At 40.9% G+C, this 18,802-nt stretch overlaps 1 protein-coding gene across 1 annotated transcript in view; it reads right to left on the bottom strand.

Annotated features, from left to right (window-relative positions):
* LOC124040155 (heat-stable enterotoxin receptor-like) overlaps positions 1-18,802 on the bottom strand; it is a 28,721-nt gene that overhangs the window by 4,542 nt on the left and 5,377 nt on the right. Inside the window, exons 4-23 of the mRNA XM_046357060.1 lie at positions 18,537-18,752; positions 18,149-18,270; positions 12,931-13,030; positions 12,594-12,708; positions 12,002-12,143; positions 11,794-11,876; positions 11,580-11,688; positions 10,016-10,097; positions 9,726-9,828; positions 9,545-9,607; positions 4,380-4,451; positions 3,893-3,997; positions 3,727-3,813; positions 3,343-3,475; positions 3,037-3,174; positions 2,711-2,799; positions 2,450-2,541; positions 665-823; positions 314-506; positions 35-209 (exon numbers count right to left, since the gene is read on the bottom strand). Coding sequence (XP_046213016.1) covers positions 35-209; positions 314-506; positions 665-823; positions 2,450-2,541; positions 2,711-2,799; positions 3,037-3,174; positions 3,343-3,475; positions 3,727-3,813; positions 3,893-3,997; positions 4,380-4,451; positions 9,545-9,607; positions 9,726-9,828; positions 10,016-10,097; positions 11,580-11,688; positions 11,794-11,876; positions 12,002-12,143; positions 12,594-12,708; positions 12,931-13,030; positions 18,149-18,270; positions 18,537-18,752 — 2,378 coding nt within the window. The remainder of the gene's footprint in view (positions 1-34; positions 210-313; positions 507-664; positions 824-2,449; positions 2,542-2,710; positions 2,800-3,036; positions 3,175-3,342; positions 3,476-3,726; positions 3,814-3,892; positions 3,998-4,379; positions 4,452-9,544; positions 9,608-9,725; positions 9,829-10,015; positions 10,098-11,579; positions 11,689-11,793; positions 11,877-12,001; positions 12,144-12,593; positions 12,709-12,930; positions 13,031-18,148; positions 18,271-18,536; positions 18,753-18,802) is intronic.

Below are 18,802 nucleotides of genomic sequence, written 5' to 3'. Positions count from 1 at the left end.
GAATTCAGGATAGGACTTGGGGAGCTACAGATACCTGAGTGCATCCCAATGCGGATCCACACAGGTAGTCCCGGCAGATGTCTGAGCTGGAAGGTCCCCATAAATGCCACAATGTCCAGGGCCATGCGGGAGATGTCCACCGCGTGCCTGTTCCCGTTCCGCCGAGGCAACCCCGACGCGACCATGTACGCATCACCTATCGTCTCCACCTGACACAGGACAAGAAGGAAGATATAGAAGCTATACATCTACTATTGAACTAAACGTTGTAGTATACAGTAAGCATAGCATCAACCACAACCTTAACCCTAACCTTGTATACGTCGTGGTGGTCGAGGATGCTGTCGAAGCCCTTGTAGATGTCGTTGAGCATGTCCACCACTTCCATGGGGGTGCTGTACTGGCACAGGGTGGTAAAGCCCACGATGTCGCTGAAGTACACCGTCACCTCCTCAAACAGCTCCGGCTCCACGATGCCTGTCTCCTTCAGAGAACGCACCACAGGACTGGAGAGAGGAGAGAGAGAGGTCATTTGCTGGTCTTAAAGTGGTTTTCTGGTTGTGCAGTCTGACAAAGACCTGGTCGAAACACTGCACTTTATAAAACAAGAACATGGAACTGTGTTCGGGTATCTGTTCCTTTTTGTTGTTGTTTGTCGACTGACCGAGGCAGCAGCATGAAGTTGAGGCAGTCGGCCCTGTCTCTCTCAGCCTTGTACAGAGTTGTCCTCTCCTCCACCAGGTGCTCCAGGTTCCGGGAGTACATCTGTAGACGACGGATCAGGTTGTCCATGTAGCTCTCATTAGCCTGGTTGTGCAGGTTACTATGGAAAAAAAGAATAGTATCAGTCACACACACACATATACACATATACACACATATACACATATACACACATATACACATTAACACACATATACACATATACACACATATACATATACACACATATACACATATACACACATATACACATATACACACATATACACACATATACACATATACACACATACACATACATACACACATACACATATACACATATACACACATACACACATATACACATATACACATATACACACATATACACATATACACATATACACACACATACACATATACACACATATACACATATACACATATACACACATATACACATATATACACACATACACATATACACACATATACACATATACACACATATACACATATACACACATATACACACATACACATATACACATATACACACATATACACATATACACACATATACACATATACACACATATACATACATATACACACATATACACATATACACACATATACACACATACACACACATACACATATACACATATACACACATATACACATATACACACACACACACACACACATATACACATATACACATATACACACATATACACATATACACACATATACACATATACACACATATATACACATATACACATATATACACATATACACACATATACACATATACACATATACACACATATACACATATACACACATACACACATATACACATATACACACATATATACACACATATACACATATACACATATATACACACATATACACATATACACACATATACACACATACAAACACATACACACATACACATATACACACATATACACACATATACACATATACACATATACACATATACACACATATACACATATACACACATATACACATATACACACATACACACATATACACACATATACACACATATACACACATACACACATATACACACATACACACATATACACACATATACACATATACACATATACACACATATACACACATATACACACATATACACACATACACACATATACACACATATACACACATATACACACATATACACACATATACACACATATACACATATACACACATATACACACATATACACACATACACACATATACACATATACACACATATACACACATATACACACATACACACATATACACACATATACACATATACACACATAGACACATATACACACATACACACATATACACACATATACACACATATACACATATACACATATACACACATATACACACATATACACACACAACAATGTATACATGTAGGTGCTGCCCTTGTGAGGGATTTCTCAAAGGTATCTTAAATGAAAGAGATGGGTGCAGCTTTACAGCAACTACATGTTAGTTATTTAGAAGCACTGCAAACCATAACCATGCTGGTCTTACTTATATCTCTATTTATTGTCATGTTACAGAGACATTTTACCATCTTTGTAAATGTATTCTTCACCTTTCTGATAAAATAGCCAAGTCCTGGCAAGTGTTTAGTTCTATCCAATAAAAGAGAGATAAAAGTAGGTAGCTGGTACCTGAAGATCTTCCCCAGTGAGCTCTCTATCTTCTTAAAGTCAGGCCTTCGCTCTGGGTCCTCATCCCAGCAGATCTTTATCAGCATGTACACCTGTAGGCATTCAGAATAAAATAAATGTACAAACCAAAGTGGATTACAGACTCTCTATATCTGTCTTTCTCTGTACTGTAATCCCCCCCCCTCCCCTATCTCTGTCTCTCTCTCCTTCTCTCTGTTGCACACAAACAGAGACAAACACACAAGCAAATGTCAATCTTACCTCCAGTTCTTTTTCTCCTGCAGTCTCAAAATTCAGATCAGGTCTGAAATAGGTTATTTTGATAGGGTACTGCACTCTGGCCATTTTCTCTGATGAAGACAGAACAACTTGTGTGAGGTCTTGTTAATTTGCTACACTATGTTGAGCTCAACTGAACAATGCTACAGTTGACCAGGAGGGGTCGATACTTCCCCAGAATTAAATGCAGGACCACTCAAAGTGCCAAAGATGACATTTTAAATAAGGGTAACTACAGTATAGCAAAGCTGATGCAATGATCCTGTTCTGAATTTCTATATAAGGTGTTATATAGGAATGTGTTTAACCTGTGCGGTCGGAGTAGGCCTCGGTGTAAAAGGTTTTCCTCCTGAGAACTATCTCCTGGGCGATGATGGCAAAGCTGTAGACATCTCCCTTCTGGGAGATCCCCTGTCTTCGCAGGTGCTCTGGAGCTGTCCACAGGTCTGATGGGGGAGAAAAGGGAGGGGAAGAATGGAGAGGAAGAGAGAGTGAGGGGATAGGGGAGGATAGGTATAAAAAAAACAAGGGGCAGAACAGGGATCAGACAGAAAGAGACATCCTAGGACAGACAGACATCAGAGGTCTAGCCCGACCGAAGTAATAGTTCCTACCTCTGCCTGGGTTTAGAATAGTGTTGCAGCCAAAGCCAGTGATCTTGACCACCATGCGGTTGTCCACCACACAGTTAGTAGATTTGAGACGGCCATGGACCTGGATGTCACTGGAATGGAGGTAGGACATACCCTGCGGAGATGAAGAAAGGGGAGGAGGTTTTGTCATTGAATAAAGGCCTACTGTATTTCAATGACTCAATGTTGTCAAATGGATCAAAACACTTTGGAAATGTATATCAATATTGACAAGGTAAAAACTCTTGGATAGGGTTTTAGCTTGGCTAAGGTTTTAGCATCTCACGGTAAATTGCTCTGAGTTGGCATTTTCTGAGCTCATACAAACCAACAGCAGAGTGTAGACTAGAGTTGTTGCTAGCTCACCTTGGCGATGTCGTACATTACAGAGATCTTAAACTCCCAGTCCATGAAGGTCTCCTCCGGGTATGAAATATTGTCATTCAGCACACACTGAGGAAGGAAGAAGTTAAAAGTTCAAAGGGAAAGTGTGTGTGGGCGTGCATGCGTGTTTGCATGTTGTGTTTCTCACCCTTAGAGATCCCCTCTCGCCGTACTCGAACACCCCAAACACACCATGATCATACTTGACTGTGCCATAGAACTTAGTCAGGTTGTAGTAGTCAATGTGCAGAAGCTGTAAATCAGGGAGATTGGATATAATAAGCAATAGGAGTTATAATCAAATATGAACAACTAAACAAAGATACCACATGGACACATGTAAAAAGGCATACTTGATACCCTTTAGTAGTCTACCCGACATGATCAAACTTGATACCCTTTAGTAGTCTACCGGACATGATCAAACTTGATACCCTTTAGTAGTCTACCGGACATGATCAAACTTGATACCCTTTAGTAGTCTACCGGACATGATCAAACTTGATACCCTTTAGTAGTCTACCGGACATGATCAAACTTGATACCCTTTAGTAGTCTACCGGACATGATCAAACTTGATACCCTTTAGTAGTCTACCGGACATGATCAAACTTGCTGTATAATTGGTGACTCACCGAGTTGAGCTCTATCCTCTGGCTCTTGTTAAAGTTCCCGTCCGAGTGGTTCAGCTCCTTCAGGATCACAATCTGAAACCATGACAACAACAGTCGCCTCAGTAAACCTGACCTTCATCACCGTGACAACAGCAGTAGCCTTAGTACACCTGACCATATCCAGCTCCCTCAGGATCCTTCTTCAAGTATCAAAGTGAAGGAGTCGGGCAACATGAGTATACAATACACCTGACCTGACCACTGTATCAGTCACTGAGCCGTGGTAGTTGCTTTAACCTACATGTTTATATATGGCTTTTTATATGTATGTATGTAGAGTTGAAGTCAGAAGTTTACATACACTTAGGCTGGAATCATTTAAACTCGTTTTTCAACCACTCCACAAATTTCTTGTTAACAAACTATAGTTTTGGCAAGTCGGTTAGGACATCTACTTTGTGCATGACACAAGTAATTTTTCCAACAATTGTTTACAGACAGATTGTTTCACTTATAATTCACTGTATCACAATTTCAGTGGGTCAGAAGTTTACATACAATAAGTTGACTGTGCCTTTAAACAGCTTGAAAAATTCCAGAAAATGATGTCATGGCTTTCGAAGCTTCTGGTAGGCTAATTGACATCATTTGAGTCAATGGGAGGTGTACCTGTGGATGTATTTTAAGGCCTACCTTCAAACTCAGTGCCTCTTTGTTTGACATCATGGAAAATCAAAAGAAATCAGCCAAGACCTCAGCATTTTTGGGGGGAGAAATCCACAAGTCTGGGTCAAACACCTGAAGGTACCACGTTCATCTGTACAAACAATAGTACACAAGTATAAACACCATGGGACCACACAGCCGTCATACCGCTCAGTAAAGAGAGATGAACGTACTTTGGTGCGAGAAGTGCAGATCAATCCCAGAACAACAAGCAAAGGACCTTGTGAAGATGCTGGAGGAAACAGGTACAAAAGTATCTATATCCACAGTAAAACGAGTCCTATATCGACATAACCTGAAAGGCCACTCAGCAAGGAAGAAGCCACTGCTCTAGAACCGCCGTAAAAAAGCTAGACTACGGTTTGCACCTGCACATGGGGACAAAGTTCTTACTTTTTGGAGAAATGTCCTCTGGTCTGATGAAACAAAAACAGAACTGTTTGGCCATAATGACCGTTGCTATGTTCGGCAGAAAAGGGGCAGGCTTGCAAGCCGAAGAACACCATCCCAACCGTGAAGCACGAGGGTGGCAGCATCATGTTGTGCAGGTTATTTGCTGTATGAGGGACTGGTGCACTTCACAAAATAGATGGCTTCATGAGGGAGAAAAATGATGTGGCTATATTGAAGCAACATCTCAAGACATCAGTCAGGAAGTTGAAGCTTGGTTGCAAATGGGTCTTCCAAATGTACAATGACCCCAAGCATACTTCCAAAGTTTTGGCAAAATGGCTTAAGAACAACAAAGACAAGGTATTGGAGTGGTCATCACAAAGCCCTCACCTCAATCCTGTAGACAATTTGTGGGCAGAAATGAAAAATTGTGTGCGAGCAAGGAGGCCTGACACAGTTATACCAGCTCTGTCAGGAGGAATGGGTCAAAATTCACCCAACTTATTGTGGGAAGCTTGTGGAAGGCTACCTGAAATGTTTGACCCAAGTTAAACAATTTAAAGGCAATACTACCAAATACTAGTTGAGTGTATGTAAACTTCTGACCCACTGGGAGTGTGATGAAAGAAATAAAAGCTGAAATAAATCATTCTCGCTACTATTATTCAGACATTTCAAATTCTTAAAATAAAGTGGTGATCCTAACTGACCTAAGACGGGGAATTTTTAATCATTTTTCGGCCAGGTCGCAGTTGTAAATGAGAACTTGTTCTCAACTGGCCTACCTGGTTAAATAAAGGTGAACTAAATAAATAAATAAAATAAATACAATTTGACCCAAGTTAAACAATTTAAAGGCAATGCTACCAAATACTAATTGAGTGTATGTAAGCTTCTGACCAACTGGGAATGTGATGAAAGAAATAAAAGCTGAAATAAATCATTCTTGTTGGCTGCTTTTCCTTTACTCTGCGGTCCAATTCATCCCAGACCATCTCAACTGGGTTGAGGTCAGTTGATTGTGGAGGCCAGGTCATCTGATACAGCACTTCATCACTCTCCTACGTGGTCAAATTTAATGTAATTCTAAATAAATCACAGACAGTGTCACCAGCAAAGCACCCCACACCATCACCCCTCCTCAATGCTTCACGGTGAGAACCACACATGCGGAGGTCATCCGTTCACCTACTCTGCGTCTCACTAAGACATGGCGATTGGAACAAAAAATCTCACATTTGCACTTATCAGAACAAAGGACAGAATTCCACCTGTCTAATGTCCATTGCTCATGTTTCTTGGCCCAAGCAAGTCTCTTCTTATTATTGGTGTCCCTTAGTAATGGTTTCTTTCCAGCAATTCCACCATGAAGGCCTGAATCACGCAGTCTCCTCTGACCAGTTGATGTTGAGATGTGTCTGTTACTTGAACTCTGTGAAGCATTTATTTGGGCTGCAATTTCTGAGGCTGGTAACTCTAATGAACTTATTTTCTGCAGCAGAGGTAACTCTGGGTTTTCCTTTCAAGATAGAAAAATTACATCACCACATTAGTAAACTGGTAGAGCAGGGTCACAAGGCATCATATGGGAAAGTACAACCAGTGAAACAAGAGGTAACATAGTAATTAAAGTAGTCTCCCTGTGAGCAGAAGTTATATTAGTTTTTACTATAATTAAAAAAATTAATTGTAACATTCGACGCAAAGACAGAGGTAGAGTATAGTAGAGATTGTAGAGGGATTTCTGAGTTAAAGGTAACAAAGGAAAGTAAGTTAATTGGAAAATAAGAGTTTAGAATTTGAATTGTTTGGATTGCTTAAGAGTTAGCAATCTAGAATCTAACAAAATGTTATTTCATTTGTTTTTATTGTTTTTTTCACAGTTAGAGAAAATATATCTTAAATTGTCACACACATGGAATTTTCTTAAATTTGTATTTTCTGAGTTTTAAATGAACACATGAATTATTTTTGCTAAAAAATGTACTGAAGAAACTTACTGTGACCTTGGATATGAAATGTATGAAATGTTTGACTGTTTTTAAATAATTTGTCTAATAGAGAAAGAAACACTTATTTGAACGGATTGAATGTCCTCTGACCTCTGTCCTGACTTTCTAGTGTGGTCACCCTCGTTGGAAAGCTGAGAGACATTGGATGAGGATTTGAAGTTAATTTATCATACTGATAATTACGGAAAAGTTTATAGTTAATAGTTAAGTGTGATTCGGACCACGGGAAGGTTAGTCCTGTCTCTGGTTTATTTTTCTATTCCTTGAATCAAGTTCTGGGTAAATGAAACATGTAATGGAGTTATTAAGGGTAGTAATTCTAATTGGGGCGGCAGGGTAGCCTAGTGGTTAGAGCGTTGGACCAGTAACCGGAAGGTTGCAAGTTCAAACCCCTGAGCTGACAAGGTACAAATCTGTTGTTGTTGAACAGATCGCTGTTCTGCCCCTGAACAACCCACTGTTCCTAGGCCGCCATTGAAAATAAGAATTTGTTCTTAACTGACTTGCCTAGTTAAATAAAGGTTTAAAAAAATAAAATAATAATTTGATATGCAGTGCTGTTGTTTTTTATACATTGATCACGTTGTGAGTCGTGTCAAAATAGGGGAATTACCAGTCTGAGGTGTTTGGATTGAAGTTTACACACCTTGAGTAATATGTAGGAATGTATCGAATGATGTATGAAGGAGTGTATTGTTGTTTGTCTGTTTTGTTTCAATATAAATCTCACCAGATTGGGTCTGCTGGATGATCGGAATAATTTCCTGATCCTATGACTCTGCGATGAGGTTGACAGTGTCAGAGGGAGTATAAGCCAATTTGGAAAAATTGTTTCAACAGAATGTGATGTTATTTTCTTTGACATTTGTTTTCGAAATTGGTATTACAAATATTGTTAAAAGTTATCATTTGTCATGCAGTCAATGCTTGTCTGGATTTTCTGAATCAGAAATGAACTGAACTAAACTGTTGTTCTGATCTATCCTTCCTCGAGATTATGGATTGTGACTACAGATAGTATCTAGATGCATGGAAGGGATCATTTGACCAAACGGTGTGGACCTCAAAACCCCCTCTAACCGGCTGAAGAAATGGTGTTCAATACGGCCCTGTCCTGCACCACTTCTATCAAGAGATCTGAGTCCGAGCCAGCAACTGGTGTGCAGCATCCAATATCAACTACTTTTTCTCTCATGCCCTTCTTTCAGGAGTGCAACATAAATCTATGTGGGGTGAGCATGAAGAGAGATCCGTTCCAAAACTTCTCTTATGTTGCTGCTATACTGGTGGGCAAATGGACAAGACATAATAGGCGTTGTGGTGGGGCTCAGGTGAGACATTGAAATTGGGACATTGTCATGGGCCATCCACTTTGAACTGTGAAGCTATCTGAAGATGAAGAAATGCCAGAAGAGTGCCGGGAAAGGGAGGGGGTTGGTCAACCGTGCCCGTAATTGATTTAGACTTGTTTGAAATTGTTTTATTTCGATTGATGAGGTCTAAACACTGCTAAATGTATAGTAATTTAGGCTGAGAATGCATTGAGATATGGATCTGTAATTATAATCATGATGAGAAGGTTAATACTGGAATTATAGGTTAAATATATTGTATGTTAAAATAAATGTTCATTCTGCCAGTGCTGATGTGTGTTAAATTGAGGGTTATAATTTTGAGTGATAGAACCAATGTGAATCACTGAAGAATGTAATTCTAAATTTTGGTTGGATAATTCATTGTTTGTTTTGTGATTTGGAAACAGAATGATTTGTTTAACAAAAACACATGTTTTTACTCCTGAACTTATTTAGGCTTGCCATAACAAAGGGATTAAATACTTATTGACTCAAGAAATTTCAGCTTTCCATTTTTAATTCATTTGTAAAAATGTCAAAGAACATAATTCCACTTTCACATTATGGGTTATTGTATGTAGGTTAGTGAAAAAAACAACTCTATTTAGTCCACTTTAAATTCAGGCTGTAACACCACAAAATGTGGAAAAAGTCAAGGGGTGTGAATTCTTTCTGAAGGCCCTGTATAAGTTTGAGTTACCTTTTTATCATAGCGTCCTTGGCGGATCATATAACTTTTGTTTGTCCTGTGGTCTTCGTCAATCTGACAAACAAATGGACATAGACGGGAGTTAGAAGACGTATTAGAGAATGTGACTTCACTTTGAGATCTCACAATGATGACATGCTTAGGGGCGCCGCACACTGATGAACTAGCTGACCTTGAGGCAGACCAAGCTACGTTCGTTATACTCCAGCGGGGTGATGAGGTCAGAGTGGATGTGAGACCATCTCTTCCTCACCTGGCGCTCTCTCCTGTTCTGCCTGGTAACAGATAGCAACACAGTGTAAGAGGTCTCCCCCATAAAAATAGTTATACTGGACTGGGGGTTCCTGTTCTAGTAATTATATTTCTATGGTCACCCTGAACATACCATGATAGATAAAACAACCCTCTATGGAATCAGGCACCAAAATGGCAGATTTGAGGTGATTCTAACTTGTGCCTTACCTGTAGAAGATGAATGCGATGGTAGCCACCACCACCACAGTGACACCTAAGACAATGACAACGATGTTCTGCACCCCCAAACCTGTGGGGGGGGGGCATGATTATGATGAGGAGACCAATAAAATGGACTGCGTCATAGCTATACAATTTCTCAATGAGTGTGCAGGGAAGGGGGTAATTTAGGTGGTATTACTGGACATTGAAATTGAGCAATTTAGGGTTCAGTGTCTTGCTTAAGATCGCTGTCGAATCCCCAAGACAACTTGGTGAATAATCTAGTTGGCTTACGGTTTTGAAACAGCAACCTTTTGATTGCTGACCCAATGCTCTTAACCCCTACGCTACCTAACACTCTGATCTCACAACACTGGTTCTTGTCCCATATCTGTCTTATCGATCAGATCTGGGATGAAAAACGAATATGAAAGACACAGACCATACCGATCACTTATCGCAGACATTTTGGTGAAATCGTCCATTATAAGTACAGTGCATTCGGATATATTCAGACCTGTTGACGTTTTCCACATTCTGTTACTTTACAGCCTTATTCTAAAATTGAATAATAGTTTTTTCCCTCATCAATCTACACACAATACCCCATAATGACAAAGCAAAAACGGCATTTCAGACATTTTTGTTATTGTATTACATATACAACACTGAAATATCACATTTACTTAAGTATTCCGACTCAGTACATTGTTGAAGCACCTTTGGCAGTGATTATAGCATAGAGTGTTCTTGAGTATGATGTTACAAGCTTGGCACACCTGTATTTGGGGAGTTTCTCCCATTCTTCTCTGCAGATCCTCTCAAGCTCTGTCAGATTAGAATGGGGAGTGTCGCTGCACAGCTATTTTCAGGTATTTCCAGAGATGTTCGAGCGGGTTCAAGTCTGGGCTCTGGCTGGGCCACTCAAGGATATTCAGAGACTTGTCCCGAAGCCACTCCTGTGTTGTCTTGGCTGTGTGCTTAGGTCGTTGTCCTATTGTAAGGTGAACCTTCACCCCAGTCAGAGATCCTGAGCACTCTGGAACGGGTTTTCATCAAGGATCTCTCTGTACTTTGCTTCGTTCATCTTTCACTCGATCCTGACCAATCTCCCAGTCTCTGGTCTGAAACAAAATCACCACAGCATGATGCTGCCGCCACCATGCTTCACCGTAGGGATGGTGCCAGGTTTCCTCCAGACGCGATGGTTGGCATTCAGACCAAAGAGTTCAAGCTTGGTTTCATCAGCACAGAGAATCTTGTTTCTCATGGCCTGAGAGTCCTTTTGGTGCTTTTCGGCAAACTCCATGTCTTTTACTGAAGAATGTCTTTCATCAAGGGGTCTGAATACATTCCGAATGCACTGTAGCCTATACTAGAGAAATGTGAAGTTTAAAATGAAATAATTTTGCTAATATGGGTGATTGTTAATGGTACAATTGAATGGCTACAACCATCAAACTAGTAGTAGTAGTTTAAAGGATCATTAAAAAACTGTGCACATCAATTCAGGCAATTTATCGTGATATGGATTTCTGTGCATTTCGCTCAGCTTTAGTTTAACCCTTACCCTGATCTGGAATGTCATTTGGGAGATGTCTGCCCCAGATGAAGGATGGTTTACTGTTGACGATGTTGGTGTAGTTGTAGACAGTGTTGAATATAAATAAAGTTTCATACTGCGGAGGAGACAGGGAAAGTGTTAAAACATTCAAATAGACACGATAGAATGATGTAAGTCATCTGCTAAATTACTCAAATGTAAATGATGATAGCTGACCTACCTTGTTGTCAGTGGTGGTGTAAATGACTGAAAAATTCACGTCTCTGTCCCCATGGTCATCCAGCTTGTAGTGGCCTGCGATGCCTTTATGGAAACACATATACACAGCTTACACTAAACAGATCTACAGAACTACACACAAACACACACACACACAGGTGGTCCAGGCCAGACCACATGGCTTTATGTGTTGTTTCCTGGTCTCTTACCGTCAAATGAGATGTTTCTGAAGTGGTTGATATTGACTACCTCCGTGTGGTTGAGCTCAGACTCAGGCTTGCTCCAGATCTTCCTCATCACCTGACCAAACAGCAGCACTGCATCATGGTACGCTGCCATATAGTCATTCATCTGGAGAGAGCGGAGATCGATTGCACCCTGGTCAAAAGTAGTCCATTACTTTTTCTCCTTTAGTGATAATTCAAATGTAGGGGCAGCAGTTCATTATAATATTTTGGGGCATGGATTGCTTTTTGTGCAACTGTGAGTGAGTGCCATTCCAGATTATGTAATATGTTTTGTTAAAAGCAAAATTAAAAATGTAAAAAGAAAAAAAAAATTGTATGATGTTTTCTGAGATTCTTAATGTAAACATTTAGGGCAGTAGTACCATTACATGTTATATATGACTATGGCCAGTGACGGTGTCTTGTGAAAGACTCTTGCCAATTGACCCTTATTTGGCACTATATAGAACCATTTGTTTTTAGTGTGTACAGTACATAGGGAATAGGATGGCATTTTGGACACAACCTCAGAGTACAATGATAGACAGGGCCCCAGCCCAGCAGGGTGTCTCACCATCACGTTGTTGCCCAGGTCTGTGTCCACAGTATAGTTCCTAGTGTTGGGCATGGTGAGAACCAACACGTTCTTCATAGCAGGGATAGAGGACTTATTGGTGTAGTACTTATCACTGTGGGGAGTCATGGGTGCATTGTCAATGACACTGCAAACACTGGTGCTCTCTGACTAGCAAGGCGATTACAGTATTAAGCCTCGTGAACTTTTTCAGGTGAAAAAATGCAAACACAAATAATAGACTGGGGAGAGAGAAAAAGCGAGAGAGAGAGAGGCAGAGAGACAGAGAGAGAAATGAGGATAGAGAGAGAGAGTGAGAGAAAGAGAGAGGACTAACTTGTAAAGATCGACCAGGATGAAGACAACACTAGGATCAACCTCCATAGTTCCATTCTTCAGGTCCACGATATCTTCTGGCGTCCCACACACTATGAACACTGCACAGTCAGTGAAGAGGAGAGTGAGTGAGATATATATATATATATATATATATATATATATATATATATATATATATATATAGAGAGAGAGAGAGAGAGAGAGAGAGAGAGAGAGAGAGAGAGAGAGAGAGAGAGAGAGAGAGAGAGAGAGAGAGAGAGAGAGAGAGAAGTCGTGGCCTTCAATGCCCCCCCCCGAAATCTGATTGGTCTCTGAATATTTTGATAACTTGACAAAGACGGACACTGACATCAATCTCACCTGAGAAAGCATCTGAGCAAGCGATACAAAACCCATGTATCTCATGTTATCTGGTCAAAAATAGTATGACATGCTGTCTTGACAAAAATAGTATAGAAAATAGTCATATTCTTTTTGGCCAGACAGCATCAGATAAACTACATGGCCAAAATGATTTGGACACCCATTTCAGCCACACTCGTTGCTGACAGGTATATAAAATCTAGCACACAGCCATGTAAACTCCATAGACATACATTGGCAGTAGAACGGTCTTACTGAAGAGATCAGTGACTTTCAACGTGGCACCGTCATAAGATGCCACCTTTCCAACAAGTCAGTTTGTCACATTTCTGCCTTGCTAGAACTTCCCCGGTCATCTGTAACTGCTGTTATTGTGAAGTGGAAACATCTAGGAGCAACAACACCTCAGCCGCGAAGTGGTAGGCCACACAAGCTCACAGAATGGGACCGGCGAGTGCTGAAGAGCATTGCACACAAAAATTGTTTGTCCTCTGGTGGAAACACTCACTACTGAGTGAGTGTTGCAACCGTGGCCGTGCAGCCACACGCAAGCCTAAGATCACATGCGCAATGCCAACCGTTCTCTGGAGTGATGAATCACACTTCACCATCTGGCACTCCGATGAATGAATCTGGGATTGGCGGATGCCAGGAGAACGTTACATGCAAGAATCCATAGTGCCAACTGTAATGTTTGGTGGAGGAGGAATATTGGTCTGGGGCTGTTTTTCATGGTTCGTGCCTTGGTTCCAGTGAAGGGAAATCTTAACATTACAGCATATAATGACATTCCATACAATTCTGTGCTTCCAAATTTGTGGTAACAGTTTGGGGAAGGCCCTTGGCAGTTTTAGCATGACAATGCCCCCATGCACAAAGTGAGGTCCATACAGAAATGGTTTGTTGAGAACTGTGTGGATGAACTTGACTGACTTGCACAGAGCCCTGACCTCAACCCCATCGACCCCTTAGGAATGAATTGGAATGACTGCGAGCCAAGCCTAATCGCCCAACATCAGTGCCCGACCTCACTAATGCTCTTGTGGCTGAATGGAAGCAAGTGCCCACAGTAATGTTCCAACATCTAGTGGAAAGCCTTCCCATAAGAGTGGAGGCTGTTATAGCAGCAAAGGGGGACCAACTCCGTATTAATGACTATGATTTTGGAATGAGATGTTTGACGAGCAGGTGTCCACATACAGTTGTAGTCGGAAGTTTACATACACCTTAGCCAAATACATTTAAGCTCAGTTTCACAATTCCTGACATTTAATACTAATAAAGATTCCATTTTAGGTCAGTTAGGATCACCACTTCATTTTAAGACTGTGAAATGTCAGAATAATAGTAGAGTGAATGATTTATTTCAGCTTTTATTTCTTTCATCACATTCCCAGTGGGTCAGAAGTTTCCGTACACTCAATTAGTATTTGGTAGCATTGCCTTTACATTGTTTAACTTGGGTCAAACGTTTTGGGGAGCCTTCCACAAGCTTCCCACAATAAGTTGGGTGAATTTTGGCCCATTTCTCCTGACAGAGTTGGTGTAACTGAGTCAGGTTTGTGGGCCTCCTTGCTCGCACATTCTTTTTCAGTTCTGCCCACAAATTTCAGGGCTTTGTGATGGCCACTCCAATACCTTGACTTTGTTGTCCTTCAGCCATTTGGCCACAACTTTGGAAGTATGCTTGGGGTCATTGTCCATTTGGAAGACCCATTTCGGACCAAGCTTTAATTTCCTGACTGATGTTTTGAGATGTTTCTTCAATATATCCACTTAATTTTCCTCCCTCGTTATGACATCTATTTTGTGAAGTGCACCAGTCCCTCCTGCAGCAAAACACCCCCACAACATGATGTTGCCACCCCTGTACTTCACGGTTGGGATGGTGTTCGTCGGCTTGCAAGCCTCCCCCTTTTTCCTCCAAACATAATGATGGTCATTATGGCCAAACAGTTCTATTTTGGTTCATCAGACCAGAGGACATTTCTCCAAAAAGTACAATCTTTGTCCCCATGTGCAGTTGCAAACCGTAGTCTAGCTTTTTTTACAACAGTTTTGGAGCAGAGGCTTCTTCCTTGCTGAGCGGCCTTTCAGGTTATGTCGATATAGGACTCGTTTTACTGTGGATATAGATACTTTTGTACCTGTCTCCTCCAGCATCTTCACAAGGTCCTTTGCTGTTGTTCTGGGATTAATTTGCACTTTTCGCACAAAGGTACGTTCATCTCTAGGAGACAGAACGCGTCTCCTTCCTGAGCGGTATGACAGCTGCGTGACCCCATGGTGTTTATAATTGCATACTGTTGTTTGTACAGATGAACGTGGTACCTTCAGGCATTTGGAAATTGCTCCCAAAGAGGAACCAGACATGTGGAGGTCTACAATTCTTTATCTGGGGTCTTGGTGGATATCTTTTGATTTTCCCATGATGTCAAGCAAAGATGCACTGAGTTTGAAGGTAGGTCTTGAAATATATCCACAGGTACACCTCCAATTGACTCAAATGATGTCAATTACCCTATCAGAAGCTTCTAAACAATGACATCATTTTCTGGAATTTTCCAAGCTGTTTAAAGGCACAGTCAACTTGGTGTGTGTAAACTTCTGACCCACTGGAATTGTGATACAGTGAAATGTAAGTGAAATAATCTGTCTGTAAACAATTGTTGGAAGAATTACTTGTGTCATGCACAAAGTAGATATCCTATTTGACTTGCCAAAACTAAAGTTTGTTAACAAGAAATTTGTGGAGTGGTTGAAAAACGAGTTTTAATGACTCCAACCTAAGTTTATGTAAACTTCTGACTTCAAAAGTACATGCGCTTCATATAATAAGACAGAGGGAGACTGTTTGCCTCGCTCAGATGCTTTCTCTGGTGAAATGGATTCAGCCTTGTGCGAATTGAAGGAATATTATGAAACACGGATTATAAATTATTTTCTACTTTGTTGTTTTTTCTTATAAGCAAAAAAAAATATCCATGAATGTCAATACACTTTGTAGGCTGAATGTCAATACACTTTGTAGGCTGAATGTCAATACACTTTGTAGGCTGAATGTCAATACACTTTGTAGGCTGAATGTCAATACACTTTGTAGGCTGAATGTCAATACACTTTGTAGGCTGAATGTCAATACACTTTGTAGGCTGAATGTCAATACACTTTGTAGGCTGAATGTCAATACACTTTGTAGGCTGAATGTCAATACACTTTGTAGGCTGAATGTCAATACACTTTGTAGGCTGAATGTCAATACACTTTGTAGGCTGAATGTCAATACACTTTGTAGGCTGAATGTCAATACACTTTGTAGGCTGAATGTCAATACACTTTGTAGGCTGAATGTCAATACACTTTGTAGGCTGAATGTCAATACACTTTGTAGGCTGAATGTCAATACACTTTGTAGGCTGAATGTCAATACACTTTGTAGGCTGAATGTCAATACACTTTGTAGGCTGAATGTCAATACACTTTGTAGGCTGAATGTCAATACACTTTGTAGGCTGAATGTCAATACACTTTGTAGGCTGAATGTCAATACACTTTGTAGGCTGAATGTCAATACACTTTGTAGGCTGAATGTCAATAGACTTATGGTGTTTGTAATAGAGATCTCTTTCCATTCAAATGGCGGGTGCACAGTGCATTTCGCTCCCGACGGTCTAAGGCACTGCATCTCAGTGCAAGAGGTGTCACTACAGTCCCTGGTTCGATTCCAGGCTGTATCACATTTGGACGTGATTGGGAGTCCCATAGGGCGGCGCACAATCAGCCCAGCGTCGCTGGCGTAGGTTAATTTTTTTTAAATAAAAAAATTGTGCAGACTTTGGATTTATTTTGAAGTGGACGAACGTACGCAGGTAACCTACTGTATTTAACCGACTTTTTGAAGTGATTTATTTGACAATCAGATGAAAACATAATGACTGGTTGTGTTCATGACATATTAAAATGAAATACATATTTACAGTTAAATTCCATCTTTACTATAAAGCCCATAAAAAATGATATCGCTCCTATGCACACATAGAAGGCACCTCAGTACATCCAGGCTCTGATCAGGCCCTACACCCAAACAAGGGCACTGCGTTCATCCACCTCTGGCCTGCTCGCCTCCCTACCACTGAGGAAGTACAGTTCCCATTCAGCCCAGTCAAAACTGTTCGCTGCTCTGGCCCCCCAATGGTGGAACAAACTCCCTCACGACGCCAGGACAGCGGAGTCAATCACCACCTTCCGGAGACACCTGAAACCCCACCTCTTTAAGGAATACCTAGGATAGGATAAAGTAATCCTTCTCACCCCCCTTAAAAGATTTAGATGCACTATTGTAAAGTGGCTGTTCCACTGGATGTCATAAGGTGAATGCACCAATTTGTAAGTCGCTCTGGATAAGAGCGTCTGCTAAATGACTTAAATGTAATGTAATGTAATGTAGAAGGTCCAGTTAGAAAAATAGACAGCCCCCGAATGTCACAGTGTCACTTGCACTTGTGATGGCACTTTCAAGTGAATTTACTGCTGAATGCTAATACCCTTTTATAAAACCCTGACCTTGAATGCAAACACTGTAACAAGACTTTTGGAATTGACTCATGATTTATTTTACCTGTAAAATGTACCAACGCTAAGCTGAAGCATGTAATGCGTTGAACCATCATAATTACATACAAAAAATCCACCTTGCAAATGTTATGGCCACCCTAAACTGGGTCTGTGCCCCACCTTGTCCACCCCATTCAAAATGTTCTGGACACTCCATTGCTGGCCTTCCCCCTGGTGGGCTATCTATCTGCCAATCCTCCAGATTTGTGAAAGGAGTGAGATGATGTGGGTTTACTTACAATTGCTTGTCCTCTTTTTGGAGTTTAATTCCATTCTAAGGTCTTCCGCTTTGGTTATAACTTGGGTATTTTTGACATGTAAGGAAAAGTGGGCTGAGCCTGTACCAAGTGCATTGATGTACCTGAGGAGGGATGGGGAAATACAATGGCATCAGTATCAACATCACATCTAAGCAAATATAATATACACAAATAAATATTCTCAGTCATCAAATCGTCCATGAGCCTACGGAATCACTTGTCAGGTAATATCCACCTTCACCCTTTTCCAGCATATTACACCTACAGAACTGACAAGTCAGGACACAAGTGACTCAAAAGCAACTCAAAGGAAACTCACAAACAGCTCACAAATGTCTCACAAGCGACCCACAAGGAAATCACTCACCAGAAGCAGTCCTCAGTGTTCTCCTGCTTCTTATAGAGGAAGGCTGTGGACCACTTGGGTTTGATATTGTTTTTGAAGTCCCAGAATTTTGTGAAGAATGTGGAGATCTTGCGTGCAGGGGGCAATATGCGGGTCAGGTTGTCTTGGTAGTCACATGACAGAGCAAAGCTGCCTGCTGAGATGATGGGCATGAGGAGCTTCAGACCAACCTCTTGACTGGAACATTGAGAGGGGAGGGAGAGAGGGATTGAGGGAGGGAGAGGGAG

The sequence above is a fragment of the Oncorhynchus gorbuscha genome, linkage group LG07 (genome assembly GCF_021184085.1).
Source record: "Oncorhynchus gorbuscha isolate QuinsamMale2020 ecotype Even-year linkage group LG07, OgorEven_v1.0, whole genome shotgun sequence".
NCBI classification, from domain to species: domain Eukaryota; kingdom Metazoa; phylum Chordata; class Actinopteri; order Salmoniformes; family Salmonidae; genus Oncorhynchus; species Oncorhynchus gorbuscha.
This window is presented reverse-complemented; position numbering and strand designations above follow the sequence as displayed.